Source organism: Colius striatus, chromosome 17 (assembly GCF_028858725.1).
Source record: "Colius striatus isolate bColStr4 chromosome 17, bColStr4.1.hap1, whole genome shotgun sequence".
Classification (NCBI taxonomy): domain Eukaryota; kingdom Metazoa; phylum Chordata; class Aves; order Coliiformes; family Coliidae; genus Colius; species Colius striatus.
In genome coordinates, this window is record NC_084775.1 from 9,272,526 (window position 1) to 9,288,838 (window position 16,313).

The 16,313-nt window shown below is 44.5% G+C and overlaps 1 protein-coding gene across 19 annotated transcripts in view; it reads right to left on the minus strand.

Moving 5' to 3' along the window:
* FBRSL1 (fibrosin like 1) overlaps positions 1–16,313 on the minus strand; it is a 524,940-nt gene that overhangs the window by 13,615 nt on the left and 495,012 nt on the right. For 9 of the 19 annotated variants that reach the window (XM_062010073.1, XM_062010071.1, XM_062010068.1 and 6 more), the window contains 8 exons: positions 14,520–14,916; positions 12,729–12,982; positions 8,208–8,443; positions 6,158–6,208; positions 5,129–5,224; positions 1,757–1,828; positions 1,155–1,193; positions 149–220 (listed from right to left, as the gene is read on the minus strand). In XM_062010073.1, coding sequence (XP_061866057.1) covers positions 149–220; positions 1,155–1,193; positions 1,757–1,828; positions 5,129–5,224; positions 6,158–6,208; positions 8,208–8,443; positions 12,729–12,982; positions 14,520–14,916 — 1,217 coding nt within the window. Of the gene's footprint in view, positions 1–148; positions 221–1,154; positions 1,194–1,756; positions 1,829–5,128; positions 5,225–6,157; positions 6,209–8,207; positions 8,696–12,728; positions 12,983–14,519; positions 14,917–16,313 lie in introns of all 19 variants that reach the window. The other 10 variants (XM_062010075.1, XM_062010076.1, XM_062010060.1 and 7 more) reach the window with 10 other exon arrangements.

Genomic DNA, 16,313 nt, shown 5'->3' on the forward strand with positions numbered 1-16,313 from the left:
ATAAACGTTACAGGACTGAAAGTGTTAGTTAATCAATACAGGCAAGCTTAAGAATCACCAATAGTTAACTGCTTCCTGGTCATTACTCACTAAAATATAATCAGCAAGCCAAAAGCCTTGGCTCTGTTCCAGAAACTGTGTGAATTACCTTTATCTTTTGCTGGTGATGGTAGATCTGCCAGGCTATCTGTACATGAACTGCACACCACTTCCCGGGTTTCTGCAATGGAAAGCATGAGAATTTAGATTAATTTATATGTTAGCAATCTACATCAGATACACTGTTTCATTTCCCTTACTGTCAAACAGGCAGCTAAGCAATGAGAAAGGCTGATTGCTACAACGGCACAAGAGATGAACAGCTTTTTTTTTCTGGACTGAAGCAGATGATGTTTAAATGAAAAAGGAAATAGACAAGGAAGAGTGTGGGATGTGGGATATCTTCCTCATCTCATGGACATCCCTGCCTTGCTGTTTCCTACTTGCACTCCCCTCCTTCATAAACCAGACTAAATGGCAGCAAAGTATGCCACGCTTAACAGCAAGTAACAGCTAACATTCTGTCTGAAAAGAGCCCTGTTCATTCATCCCTGTTGCACTGCAGGCTAAGTCATGCATGATTATTATGGCTGCTTGCATTTGGGGAGGAAAAGGGTAAGGACAAACAATCACCAGGGATATGCAGTGCCATAGCTGTACAAGTTACTGCTTTTCTACTGTACTGAGCTGTGATACTCACTGCAAGGCGTTTTTGTGGAACATCAGAAGCACAAATAAAACACTCTGACCTAAGCCACCATAAAATCATAGAATTGTTTAGGTTGGAAAAGACCATTAAGATCCTTGAGTCCAATCATTAACCCAGCACTGCTACATCATGAATCTGATCACTGGTGAATCTCACAGTCGTTTATTTCTGTGACTCTTATTTCATACCATGAACTATTAATGTACATAAATGGATGCAAAATAAGGCTGAGTTTCAACCTGAAGTTTATTAATCAGAAGCAGCTAAGAGCTAACTAATGCATTTTGCTTTAATTAAAGGATGCACGTGAAATTTTCTGCTGGCCATGTTACATTTCAAGAATGCATGCACAATATTTGAAGTGTGTGTATGTGGGTGTATATATATTAAAAAATCCCCCACAAACCTTACTTACTCTTACTGGAGGCCTATAAGGGTCTGACACCTATGGAAAAAGTAGAAATAAAACAATCAGTCTTTCTGAAACTGGCCAACATACAAAAAGGTGAGAAACTTCCTTCCTCTGAACAAATAAAAGCATTTAGACAGCAATGTTCCAGAAAAGTCCCTTGTGACATGGAGAGCCTAAAAGGCTTAGAGGAGGCTTAAAACTTCTCTTTCATTCCTTACACCAAACCCAGCAGAATTTTATGATAAACAAAAAAGCTTCATGCCAGCAACTGAACAGTGCCAGCGCTTTTCCAAACTTTATGATCATTCTGAAGTGGAGCACATAAAACGACTCTCCAGGCAATGCTTAGGGGAAAGACCTTGGAGGGCTTTCCTGCCCCATTTTCCTCTGACTTTGTTTGAAGAAGTGAATTCAACCCTTTGTATTCATGACTGGTGGAGGCTAGTCTTCTCTCAATGGAAAAAGAAACTTCTGTCCTGACTGCACATTCAGAGTCTATAAGGCCAATCTGCTCACCAGCTGCTCTCTTATGAGCAATCACTGTGCTTACTGTAAGTGCAGATAAACCGAAAGGAAGGTTATATATCGTTGCCTACCCCTGGAGTCTTCTGCAGCAGTGTATGGTGGACTGTGCCTGGTCTACCTGCTACATCAATAGGGTTTGAAGTCTGAAAGACAAGAAGAGAGTGTGAATAATACTGTATGTATCATACCAGCGGTGTGTTTAACATCTCTATCTGATGTTAACAGCATTAATTAGTCTGTTTGCACTGTGCTTTGAACACGCATATTGCTACATTAGTGCTAAATGTTATCTCTTACTGACAGCGACAGCATTTAACCACCATGTCATCTATTATTATTTAGCAGCAGTAACAGTATTACAGCAGCACCCCTAAGCCGCATTGAAATCACAACCCCGTTGTGCTATGCAGTATGCAGGTGGATGGGAAGAGACAGTCCCTGTTCCCCCAAGCTTATTCTTTAGACAAAACAGGCAGGCAGTAGGAGAGAGAATGAGAGGTGGCCTGACTCCCTCCATGTTTCAGGCAGCAACCAGTATTGCAGTCAGGAGCACAACTCAAGCATCTCAGTCCTGTATTGCACCTAGTGAACTGCAGCCCCCTCTGAGCACAATGGCTAAACCAGCAACAGCCCATATATTTGCTTCCACAGGCAAAATAAGAAACCTTAGAAGGTGCTTGTGGGTCTTTTATAGCTTTGCATTGTTTATCCCATCATTGTCCAGCAAGAATTAAACATCCCATCAAATGAATCCCCGTTCCTCCTCCTCCAGATCCCACCTGTTGCCCTGTCCTAGAGATCCCCAAGAACTCGTTTGTCTTCTCCTTCTGGCATTCAGCCATCTCCCACTCCCAGAGCAACTGCACCTGGTGCCTCTGCACAGCTGAGTGCAGAGGGGTAAAACCTCATTCCCCAAGAGATCACTTCACTCACATTTTAGGTTAAATTACAGTGGATTTCGAACAGCCTAATTGTAAGGGGAATGAGTAAAATCATGGGTGTGGGAGGAAAAGTGGGTTTTAATTTGTCTCTCAGACTATGTAACTTCCAGACTCATTAAAAAGAGAATTCTTGTGTGTGTGTCTCGGGGCAAGTCAATGAACTCCCCAGGCAGATCTGTGTGCTCTCAGGGCCTGTCTGACAGCTGAGGTATATATAAGGTGGCAAATAAGTTACAGCTATCATACAGGCAAGACCTTTAAGATCACAACATGTTAATAGCATGGTGTCATCCTGTCCCTTTGTCCCCTGGAGAAAGATGTGAATGCTTCCTCCAGCAAAGTAAACTGAATACTTGTGACCTTTTCAAGTTCTCAGCTTGTGAGAAATGGCCTTCGGGAAACTCACTGAGAAGTTTACCGTCAGCCTGGATTTATGTGCAGTGGACTTACACACACAGCTGTAGGCAACTGACATGGGAAGGGGAAAAACACAACCAAGATCTCTGCTTTGGAAAGCAAGAAGTGCAGGATTCAGTGTGCCAAAACCAAATCGTCAGGTCTGCAATGATTATGAAGGCTTTGGTCAAAACAGCTTGGGAGGGAGAGAGCATGGAAAAATGATGCAGTAATGATGACTAGAGTGGCTTTGCCCAGAAGTTCAGCTCTGTCTCCTCTAGGAAACTAGAAAATAAAGTGCTGAAGTGGCAGAGCCATTTTCCAACCTATCCTCTTTTTTTTCCCCCAATGTTAGATTGCATGTAAATACAGCACTGTCCAGAGATCAAGTGATGTTAGTGATTAACCACAACACCAGAGTGTGACCTTGTGCTGCTTCAACTCCAGCTAGCAAATGTCTGATGTATCTAACATTAAAATGAATTAAAAGCTCATTATAATACAGCAGTAAGAGCTGTTTAAAAATGTAAAGAGTCTGCGCACACTTTTTCTTTCTCACTTTGTAACTGCTTCCCTTCAGTCTAACGATGTTTTACAGTGAGATGACATCTGTAATGAAGATGGAAACCAGAAGAGCACGTTACTGTAGTATCAGAGGCTCCTCTTTAACAGCAGCCTCATGGCAAAATGCAGCCCTGTCTTCAAATTAGCAGAATTTTGCCAGTTCCACCTTATTTGTGTAGCTCCTTTTGTTGGAAAGCCAAGTTCACACCCTGACAACTTCAGGTCTGTAGGGACTCCCTGACATCCCTTGCAAGAATAACAACAATTAACACTGGCAGACAAATTCCATCAGAGGACAGCTGTGTTCTGTCCCTCTTGCTCCCTCTGCTTTGACTTAACTGCTCCTCTCCTATGCCTGTAGCCACTACATGGAGAACTCTTGTTTTAAAAAGCCATTGTAGAGACTTTGCTGTAATACATCCAGAAAATAATAAGAGATTCGATGGGCATTGATGAAATACTTCAGCTTCCATTAAAAAAATTAAATGAGAAGGTTGTAAGAGGCCTTATTTGCAGCAGTTGCTAATTACTGACTTCCCATGATGTCTGGCTATGGAAAGGACCTTCAACATGCAAACAACAACAGGCTGGCTACAGCCCTGGCCTTTCAGGTCTTCCAGCACAGCAGCAGAGCTCTACAGACATGCAGTTCAAGATAAGAACTCCTTAAAACTACAGCATGTAAGGAAGCCAAACACGTCACCTTACAAATGAGCAAATGCTCCGTTTTCAAACAAATGCTATATAGAAACAATGCACTTTTCTTGGTGGGAGGGATTTAACAGTTTCTGTTCATTTAAAAATTGTTAATAAAAAGAACAAGTCTGGGAGGAAAAAAAAACAGTACACACCAGAGAATTCAGCAAAAATGGCGTTATCACAGTAAGGTTTCCAAATGCCAATCAAGTGCTAGCTGTAATAATATGTTACAGTTGCAGTGCACCTTTCAAACACACTATCTCAGAGAAGCTTGCAGGCATTAATTAACCCTTATAAAACCCACTTGAAGATAACTTTATAGATGAGGAAGCTGAGGAGCAGAAGGATTTAAGCGACTTGCCCAAGGTCAGACAGTGTCAGAGCTGGGAATAAAAATTCAGCTCCTTCAAATTGCTCTGCCCATTAGCAGCAGTCTTTCCCTATTGTTCCCACACTCCACAGTGCATTTATCTGATTTTTTTCCTGTGAACAAATAGTTTATCTTTTGCAATTTGAGGCTCATCGGTCTGTTATTGGCTGTAAATATTTCAACTGAATCATGCATTTGACTATAAGCTTCTCCTCCAGTTGTAGTTGACCTCCCCAAGTGAACCACTAATATCCTCTTCCAAGGAACAATCTGTAGTGCCAAAAGAAAATTTCTGCTGAAGTGCTGTCTGCTTTGTGCAGAGGATGCTCACAGATCTAGGAGGTGATTGCACCCAACCCTGTGCTGCACTTCTGATAGTTAAATCATGTGCTGCAAAATCACCAGAGACACGACTCTGAATACAGTTTCTCTCCCAGCAAAAGAACAAAGCCTTCATAAGAAGAAGTTTGTACCTTCGGTTGAAATGCTCCCTGAAGTGACCCAAAGGGACCTGAATGTGGAAGCATGGGTGGCATTCCAGGCATTGCTGGAGGATAGGTTGGAAAGAACTACAAAAGAAAGAGAGATGCTTATGTCACAGGACAACTTGAACAATAATGGAGGTAGGTGCCAAGTCTGGCACATACAAAAATAGTACTGTGTTGAACGAGTGCCACAGTAAAAATACACACTAAATTTCTTTCAGAATTTTTAAGAGCAAAGCCCTCATTTGGAAAATGTGCTCATCTGATGAATTCTCTAGATAATGCTGAACAAGTGTGCCTTTAAAATTTGTGGACTATTGCAGGAAGCACAGAGCGTTCACCATTTTTAGAGGTATCGGAATGATTTGGGGTTTATGTTCCCTTTTGGTTTTTTCATTTTTCTGCAGTAATAAACAAATGGATCCTGTTTTGAAATGTGACCTGCTTTAATTGTCAAAGCAAAAAAGAACCACAAGATGCTGCACTGCACACTAACCACAGGCAACATGCATATCACCTTGTAGTTGTGTAGGTTGGGTTAAGTTTTGCTTAGGCCTCTCCTGAGCACATACAGCAGTTTTACAAGTCCCTCAAAAAAAGTAGTTTTTGTGCTTTGGAGCAGTGGTGAGCACCAGGAAGAAACCACCAGTCTGACTTACTCCTGTGACCTGAGCAAAATCTTGTGAAAGAGCCATGCACTCCGGGCTGCTGCACTGTAAGAAGCACCAGCTGCAAAGGTACTGCAATGACCACTGATTTAGCAATTTCTGCGCATTCCCTGCCATCCCAGGCACAGCAATAAAGAGCCACAGCAGCAAAAATGCAGCAGACAAGGATTAAAAAACCAAAACACCAAAAGCCCAAAGAAAAACTGGTACTTAAAAAAATATATTCAAGAAGGAAAAAAAGAGCTTTAGGAATGAATGAATCAAAACACTACTGATCAATTGAAACCAAGCAAAAGAAGTGCAAGCAGAATCGTTACCAAAGACACCCCCTAGAAAGGTAAGCACTCACGTTGGAATGTCGAAAGTAAGGGTTGTCTAATTTGGGAGCGTACTTGTCAAACTGGAAAGAAAAGAGAAAAAAAAAGGAAACAAGTGAGTTTTGGCAGCAGTGGACACAGCAGGATTTCAACACAGACATATAATCATGGCCCATTTGTACAGCATTTAACAGAGCAGAACTGACTGGTTATTCCTGACTGATTTCCCAAAGCTAATGCAAGTCCCACTGCAGAACCCTGTCTGCAGGCACTAGCTGAAGTGAGCTATGAAGACAGCAGTGCTGATACCTGCAGCACAGAGAAATGCAGGGAAGTGCAGCTCCAGGTCTAGATCTGGGATCCTCAACTAGATCACAGACTGGAATGTAGGAAAATTTTCAGTTAAACCCCAACAACTACTGTGGGGCAACCAATACCAATTCCCCATTTTCTGTGTGCCTGTAAGAGCCCAAATTGTTTGAAATAGGGCTTAATTGCTTTAGATGCACAAATTTCCCTTCCCCTGCAAAAGAAAGTGGCCCAGAGAAAAGGTGATTGTTGACCTTTTCCATTCCAGCATGGGGTTTTAACACCTCCATGTGTACAGTCTTTGCTCTGTATTTATTTTTATGACCATTTGTCCTGTACCACCTTGGAAGCAAAACCAACGCATATATACATTGCATTTTTGAACAGTATGTACATTCTGCTGGGCAAGAGGGAGCAGGGAAGAAGGCAGGGAAGGAAACTGTAGGATCCCCAGGAAAAAGCTGCTTATTTGGCAAGTCAGTTGCTGTTTCACGCTCCTCTATGTGCAGGAGAGTAGATTTGTAATTTCATTAATTACAGTTATTACTGGAGCCATGTCCCCTCCAGTGTAAATACCATAAATTACCAAACACATGCAGCTGTAAATTTCAACACTCTTCTCTGGTGTTGGGATTAGCAGACCTGATCCAGTGGAATATAAGATGATGTGAGTGAAATATAACAAAAAAGCCTTGCAAGCTGTTTTTGCTATGAAGGCCGACATCAACGGACATGGGTGGGAGGGGAGGGAGCTGTTTGCAGGATCAGATATCAGGAGGTTTCTGAGAAAAGTTTTAAGACCGTTTTACACAGACCAAGAAAAGAAGGGAAGGTGTTTACACATGAGTACATCGAGCAAACACCTGGGGCTGGATTTTGAGTGGATGGTATTACTTTTAATTGTCTCACTGCTAAGCCGATTACAACCCAAGAATGTCACCGGGCAGTCAGCAGTGGGAAAGAGAAAGGAGAAACATGCTCCTTGAGTTCTTGGTAGCTCTTCCCAAATGCTGCTTTTGCTGTTGTGCGTGAAAAAAAAAGATGAATCTTTTTCTTTCAATTTCACAAAGTAATTGCCAGACACGGGGAGAGAGTGCGTTTTAAAGTACTGACAAAATCAATTTGTAGCAGATCTCCAACAATTCCGTAACAGCTGCAGCAAACTCCCATAGTGTAGCGAGTAAATTCAATGGCGAAACGCTAATGGTTATTACACGGCCTGGAGGATCTCTCCCACAAGAAGAACCAGCCACACACAAATTAGTGCTTGTTGATGTAATCAAATAATAAATGCCAAAATCGATATAGATTAGGGAATTAGGACAAAACTCGTATCAGATGAGATGCTGCATTATGGTGAGAGCTCCAGATGAGCAAGCAGTCTGCCCCACAACAAACAGCTGTGGGGACTGCGTTTATGCCACTGATCTCGTGGCGGCCTTGTTGATGTGTTTTGGTGTGTCTTGGAACCTGGTTCTGGGAAAGGGGGAATGGAAATACACAGCAGCAGACAGGAAAAAGGAAACTAAGGGGGCTCTGGACTTGTTGCACAGGTGTGGTATCTGCTCCTGAGCAGCAGAGTGGGGCACCTGAGGGGTCTCTGAGGAGGCTCTGGATGGAAGGGGGTCCCTGTGGGACTGCTGTGCCTGTCCCTCCAGGCCTGCAGGTCGGAAGGGCAGGGACAGCACGCCTGGCTGGAATGAAGAGGACCGGGGTTCTGTTTGACAAGAGTGGGTTAGGCTTTTTGACCAGAGATGCTCTACTTATCCTCACATTTTGGGCTGGGGTACGCACCATGGGAGGTGCAGAGGGCGGCATGAGCGGCGTCTGGGGCAAGCTGGATGGAAAAGGAGTGAATGTGTGCTGGTGGGTGTGTTGGTGCTGATGCGTGTGTTGGTGCTGGTGAAACTCCGCTCTCAGCAGCGGCACCGGGCCAAGTGAGGCAGCGGCCCGGTCCGAACTCTGAACCAAAAACCGGTTGTTCAGCTCTTGCCTGAGCAGTTCGTGATCTAGAGGAGAGAGAGAGAGAAAAAAAAAAGACACAGAGGCCCGTGGGCCTGTGAGTACCACAAAGACGGAGGAGAAAGAGTCAATATTCACCTGGCATTCCCTGTTTCTGCAGGTCATGCTGTGGTGGTTTTCTACGTGAGGACTCATTGGTGGAGGTAAGAGAGATGCCTGTGACAAAGTACCAATCAGAATCCCCGAATGAGGCTGGCAATACATGATTGGTTGGTTGAATGATATCAACAGGCTGGTATCTAAAGACAAGAGAGAACACCATGAGTCATCACAGCAGAAAACATCATGGGGGCTCAGCAAGCATCCGCCCCAGCCCCCGCCCGCAGCCCCGACACCCCCTCCTCCTCCTCCTCCTCCTCCTCCTCCTCCCCGGCACCTGACAGCCATGGCACCGGATGGACCTCGGAGGTTTGGTCTCGCAGCGTGGCGGCCGCACCTTCCCGCGCCAGCGAGATGCTGGGGAGCACCCTCGAGGCCAAGGGTTCGCTAGGCATTGGGTAATACTGACCTGGTTCCTCTGGAGGTTTGGAATTGGGAAGTCTATATCCATGAAAATGGATGGTGGGCCAAATGTGTGTGGTTAAACTCTAACATTTACTCAAGAGGTACAATTCTGACAAGATGTACAACTATTTGAAATAATCAGGGATTTGGGTGGCTGGAAACTACCTGCTCGTGTGGCTACTTCTCAACAGATCCCTGTGCCATCTTCCTTTACTGACCCAGGACACACACAATGTGACCAGGAACTTCCATCCTACAAACTGAGGCCTTGTTCTCTTATAATGTCTTTTTTGAGATTTGAATACTAAGCACTCCTTTCCTCAATTTCTAAAAGGCTACAATTGCCATTTTTTGTCCTTGTCTCCAGACTTTTCTCCTATGAGGAGCCAGTGGGAAGAAGCAAAACACTGAACTGGCTCAAGATGTCATGAAGGCTGCAATGACTACAGAAACAAAATGTTCCACCATAGGACATGTGGCCTCTTCTCAGTATCTTCCTCTGGAAGAACAACTTGCACTGCATTTGAATGCGGTTTAAAGTACTAGAAGACACCAGCACTTTAGAAATTGACTGAAGACAATAAGGACAAATGTCCACTTCCCTAAAATGCCTGCTGGTATCAAGTAAATCCATCTGTGATTTTGCCTAAGAACCTAGAATCAGCATCCAACATGTTATATGCTGAGAACAACCTGTGTCACCAGCTATGGATTGCATACACCCAGTCCTGAGTGACCTATTTGCTTCTGAATTTTCATGAATCCACTTCTTTCAGTGTAACACCCCATTCAAACTACAGCACTGAATATAAAGGGGCAAAAGAACACGTGGTTTGAAGTTGTATTTCATGTTCTGCAGGCCTTTCTTTTACTTAAATTTTCTAGAGACCATTAATCAACTTCTGAAGCAACAGAGTTAAGATCTTTAAAAACGGGCACTCTGATGAGGAACTTCAAGGTCTCTAATATCATTTAGAGATCTACACTCTATTGAAAGTCACTTCTGAAAGCAAATTTTGGGTGCCTAAGTCCTTTGGCTGTCAGTAATGTACTGCTAGGAGCAGGTACTGTGTACAGCTACAGTTTTTGTAACAATTAAAACAAAAGCACAAAATACACATACTTGTGATCCGGAAGCCTAAGGCACTGGAGTGTAAGGATGTGTAATGGCTTCTGCTTGGAGCAAAAGAACAAGAAAAAAACAACTAGGCTGAAAGCACTTAGGTCCAAAACCTAACCTCTTTAGAGAATATGAGTATGATTTCATATGTGTGTGTTTACGCATTTAAATCTGGCATGGCTTAAAGAAACTGAATCCTTCTGTTAGCATCAAGATAATCCACTTTTCTGGAGGGAGAGATAAAAGCCAGTTGGCAGTTGTAAGTGCTCCGATATCCAATTTCTTTAAGAGACTTGAAGTCAGACTGATAGATTTGCAGCTGGCTCCAGCACATAACCCTGTACCACAACGTTGGCCTCTGTGAGGAAAAGAAGAGGCCTGGAGACGTTTGGAGAAGCGGTGTGGCACTCAGTGGCTGCTTCACAGCAAGGATGGAACTGTTGAGTAGTAACCCAGCACCGCTCGGGACTCTGGGCAATGTCAGGACCGGAACTAAGTTGTTGTACCTGCCAGTCACGCCTTGTCCCACAGGTCTGGCCGTGTAATAACACAACCAGGAGCAGAGTGACTGAGCAGCCCTTTGAAAGCCCAAACACTACTGGTCTGTGTGCACACACAAGGTGGGCATGGCAGAAAAAGGTCAATCCTGCTACTGTTGTGAGGTTCCCTCAGGTTCAGCAGACACAGAGACTGCTGCTCCTATGTGTGTCCCGCCTCAGGGCCAGCCATGGTGCCCTTGAGTAGAGGGCAGCAGCCCACACAAAGCTTGCTCTTTACTTACTTGTACAAGCTTTAGATTTCAAAGGGAAGAAAAGCCATCAGAAGTGCATTCTCATTATTCAGAGACCTAAATTTGTACTGTTGGTGAATGCAGGTGCCTTGAATGCCTCTCTTCTTGGTAAGAGCAACAAAGTAAATTTAAAGTAAGAGTATATTTTCCTTTAAAACTGGGGAAGAAAAAGATCAGAAAAAGGAGATTTCCAGGGCCATACCCTCTCTGCGGGCTGGTGCTTTTACTGAGAGCACACATGCACTTGAACGGCACAGCAAGGACTATGTTGCTAGCAGCATTTGGATCCTGCCTCTTCAGGGCTGCTCAGCAATATTGTTTGCTTTTAAGAAACTTTTATGTGAATGACAACACAAGCTCCTGGCTCTGCAGCGCTCTGTATTGATTTTATGATGTGCCAGTTTGCAGGCATTTCATATAATGCAGACAAGAGGCATTTCACTGTCTGCAGGGTTAGACGCCCAGACTTTTCCCTCCACTAACTTAGGCTTCTCCTGCTTAAATTGCAGGAGAGATCCTTTTAGTAGGAGCAAGACTGTTACCGTTTCCTGGCAAGCTGCTGAATGTGAACAGGTCACTTGATCTTGCACCTCCTGAAGTTAATGGTGAAAACACACTTGCTTTCAGTGACTGCAGTATCATGCTTTTAGTGAGCGCACTGCTATTTCCGCTTGCAGTACTTTCAAAGCCTCCATCACAGTAGTTCTTTGCCTCAAACAGGGGAAGCAATGAATAGGACTCCCACAGTGCTGCCAACATCTTCCCAGCCATGTGGTTGAAATTCTAGATGGTGCCAGGGCCTGTGAAAGCCAGCAGCTTTGGCCTATGTGGTCCTGCTTCTGGCTAGGAATCCACAGCACTTTTGTCAGTCGTCATTCTGAGAGCTCACTTTGAACCAATTCACATTTTTCTTTCATTTAAAGAAGCAGTTCTAAAGAATGTGACATTATTTAACTCCTGGAAGGAAAAAAAGGGGATGCCAGGCCATCAGATTTTCTCTCTCCTTATTCCTTTTACTGGGTTCACAGGAAATAGAGGGCACGTCTTCTGCGAAATGCTTGTCCTGTTTAATCCCTACTTAGTTGTGGAGTCAAATGCCAGATCAAAAGGAGGCTCCAGAAAGTCAATGTTGCAGGGATGTCTCCAGCTGCCAGGGTTTCTTCCAGGGACAGCTGCAGGCTAATGGATATGCTATAAAGAGGGCATTTAGGGCAGAAGTGGCAACAGAATGGGGGCCAAAATGAACAAAGGAAACTTTTTAAAAGGATGCAAAGACAGTGAGAGTTTAACAGCAGAGCTTGTCAGATGAGCTGCCTCTGCCTTGGAGGGAAAGGCCAAGGAGCTGTGGGTACAGAGAGAGCTTGTGCTGACACAGCAGAGAACCCAGCTCTGTTGGCAGGATCATAGAATGGTAAGGGTTGTGCTACTTGTTGAAGGACCATAGCACGGGGTAGGTGTTCAGCTGCAACAGCTTTCTGGGATGATTATAAACAGTTTTTTCAAGTCAGTTCTAACAGCAGCAGCTTTCATTAGAGTGGGGAGAAAGGCAAACAGTGCATCTCTCCGTGTCTCAGGACTGTGGAATGCCACGCTGGACAATTCATGCCCTGGAAAGGATATTTTTCTTTTACAAAAACTTGAAGATTTTTTACAGGAAGCTACAGTGCTATCTCTACAATCTCTCATCTGATAAAGTATGTCCAGGTCTCCTACCTGCTTCATGAGTTCCAGTTCCAGTACACACTGCCTGCGCAGGGGTCTGTGTCACTTCATTTTACCTGCCTACCAGCCAGCCCATCTCTCCACACCCTCCAGTGCATGCACAGCAGATCAGCCCTGGGAGAAGAAGGGAACCTACCCGCAGGGTGACCTGGTATCACGAGGCTGTTGGTAGGTAACGCTGGTGGAGGTGGCAGCGTGGGTGGGGTGGCGAACATGGCCGGATGGTGCTGGTGTTGGGTCTGCGGTCTGAGAGAGAAGTGCGAGGTAGCAAGATTAGAGATGGAGAGGGGCAGAGACGGGCCAGAGGAATGGTGCGGAGGGATCTGGGGAGAGAGAGGAAGGTGTTTCGGGAGGCTGATGCTTGTTGCACTGCTAGCACTGCTGCTCCGGCTGTAGAGAGAAAAAGATGGGGGTAGAGGGGAAAGAGAGACAGAAAGAGAGAGAGTGTGTTACAATACAAGACTGAAAACAGTGTAAGAAATATACTACCAGAAACAACACAACTATGTAACACTGATCTCCCCAGGCTTATGCTTCTGTTTTTTGTAATGGCAGTGGGGGCAGCAACAAATCTTAATGAACTTCTCCAACAGGGCGGAAAGGGGCTTGGGCTCTCTGAAGTGACATTTCCTCTGGTGCTTAAGCAAGTTACAATCCTCTGAGCTATCTATGAGATACTGAGGAAGGCCATAGAGGCAGCTGGATTTTGCACCTTTATTTAGCCTCTGCTGACCTTGCTGCCCATGTGTGTGTCCTCGTGATCACACAATGCAATTACTTTAATTCCTTTTTGTGTTGCTCTGGATGCACAGGGTTGCACGGCGTGAGTGACTTTGGGACTGAGTTGTACCTGCTGAGCAGTTATATTCACACAACTGTGCAAAAATGTATCACGTTAATTTTTTCTCCGAATTCTGTATTTTATACCCTTTACTATTACTACTTAACTGCAAGTGATCTAAGTTTTGTGGGGTAGAAGGCACTATTGTGTAATTCTCACAACATCAATTATTTGTTGCAATTTAAACCTCTGAGATGTCTTGATTAGTTTGAAATATTATTAATTGTTGATACTATGGTGGCACTTACAGGGCAAAACCACACAAGTGTTTAGGTTTGCAGGATACTATGAAATCCACATTAAGCATGTAGGATACTATGAAATGCGTGTATTTTGACCTTTGTGCAGTCAAATACTTCATTTTAAATCATTTTTCTCATCTTGCTTAAACTAGCCTAGTTCTGGTTTTGGAGGCAAGGCAGGTACCAGCAAAAAGACTACACAGGTTCCAGTTGACAGGTTTAACTTTTTTCTCTAAAAATGTTTCCTCCATACCATTTTCACCCATCCTACTTACTGCATGGAGGCAACTTAAACAGTGAAACTAAGCCTGCTGTTAGATCTGAACATGTCAGATGGAAGCAGATTTCTCAGCCTACACTAGAGCCCTGTTCTAAGGTACACAGCATTTTCTGATGCAGATATCCCTCTTTTGATGCTGGCAAACCAACAGAGCTGTGATAACCAGGAACAAGCTTATTCCAGTGCAAGTCTTTCTGAATAGGAAACAAGGGAGTTGCTCAAACTCAAGCCACCTTAAATTCCTAAAGCAAGAACTAGCCAGCTGAGACAAGACAATGCAAAACTCCACTAAAAAATGGACCTATAGGAACTTTACCCCACAGTTACACATGCCTTTCTCCCAAAACGGGAGCATTTATCACCATGTTTCAAACACAGTGACCCACCACTGCTGGACAATCCAGCTTGCAGAGTCAGCACAGAAAGCCCAATATCCAACAGATGAAGCATCTTACATGGACAGTAAGAGTGCTCTTGTCTCACCTGCCAGCAATTTCTGTCCCATCTGAAACCACCTTTAGCCCAGCAGTAGCATAAGGATAACATGAGTATCCCTTCCCCTACCTGATATTATTGAGTCCGTTGTGGGCCACCTGGTGATGCACTTGGTAGTTGAGAGGTGGAGCGATGTGACTCGGAGGCTGCGTCCGAAGCTCAGGTATTAACTGCGGCTGCGACTGCGGCCGAGGTTGAGGTTGTGACTGTGGCCGAGGCTGCGGCTGAGGTGTGAGCCTTGGTGGTGCTGGTGCTGAAATCACTGGCTCCTTCTTCAACAGTGGGCTCGCTCTGGCGCTTGACGTGGGCGCTGAGGAGGTGGAAGTCACAACGGCAGCTACTGGCTGGGGGCTGGGGATGGGCAGGGCGAAGGGCACGTCGGTGCTCTGCTCCCGGCTCCGCTCTAGCCCAGACACCTTTGGGACATTGGCTGCTTTCACTTCTGGCTTGTCATTCAAGGTGGGACCTATGGAGCAACGACAAAAAGAACAGAGTGCATGCTGAAAAGCCTGTGTTTGTTTCTCTGCTTGGTAGAACATATGCCTGAGAAGGAACACGTTATGTTTCAGCTCGTGGGAGCACTGCTGCTACAAGATGGATGTGTCTTTTTGTGTCTGTCCTTCCGTTGTCCTTGACTAGCCAGTCTACAGTACTTTTTAGCATGTAAGACACTTAGCTGTCATTAAATGGATGCACACTACAAAGAACATACAGCTTTGTGACAGAGTCCAGAAGTTACCTACAGTAGGAGTGTGAATGTATCTCAAGTTACTGCTACAGTATTTCCTGCCCAATTGAAGTTTTAAGGCTGATAATGAACTCATGAACACAAGCCTGATCAGTAAGACATTTCATTTTCTCAACGCTCTTTCAAAGTATTTTACACTGTGCTTAGGCTCAACTCCAGCTGCACCGCACCATGACTCAAGTACTAATCACCGATGACAAATTTGCCTGGCTTCTAGTGAGGAGGCTACCTGGGATCTTTGTGTAGCAAAGGATGGGACGGTTCTGCAGCAAAGCTGTGACACTGGTGTTCCCTGGCCACACGTTCATGTCGAAGAACAGAGTAGAGAACTGCAGCGAGCATCCCACTGTAGTCCTGCTCACTCTGCCCACACCTGTATCCATGGCACAAAACTATCAGGAATGCTGCAGTCTTGCAAAATGCGCCTATGGTGGGAATTCTATATCTAATTACTCCTATGATACCAAATATTGTCCTTTTTTTCCCAAATTAAGCTAAACAAAGCAGCCCAAGGGGTTAAAAGGCTAGAAAGGGAAAGGGAGGAGAGATATTTCAGTGCAAGCAATATCCACAAGTTTGAAGACAACTAAAAGGACCAACATGAATGTGATCCTCCTTCCACTATAACTCCCTTTTGAATATAAAGGGTTGTGTACCCTTGAGTGCACACATATCTACAATTACAAGAAAAGCCATTCATGGTTATGACAACTAGTGCTGCCCGTGTGTTTCACATGCACACACAGATTTCTAACTGGCTTTCAGCATACATGCTTTCATTATCCACCAAAATGTGTTGGGGGCTATTTGCGTTTAGCTGTCTTGCAGACACGCAGGAGATGCTACCTACACTCATTAACATGCTCTCAACACCCTCACTGACAAATTCCACCTTTGAAATTTTCCCGTCTCATCAAAGGACTGAGCCAGTTCCTGATGTAGGAGGAATGGAAATGACACGCAACACACACCGGGAGCTAATTCTGGCCATGCAGACACTCTTAATGGGGCGTTTGTGAATGCAGCCAGTGCAAGCCCACAAACCTCACTGCTGCTACTTCAGCCACTTGAGCACCACCATGTCAGTACGAGGTGAAAGGAGGACAGAGCAGCAT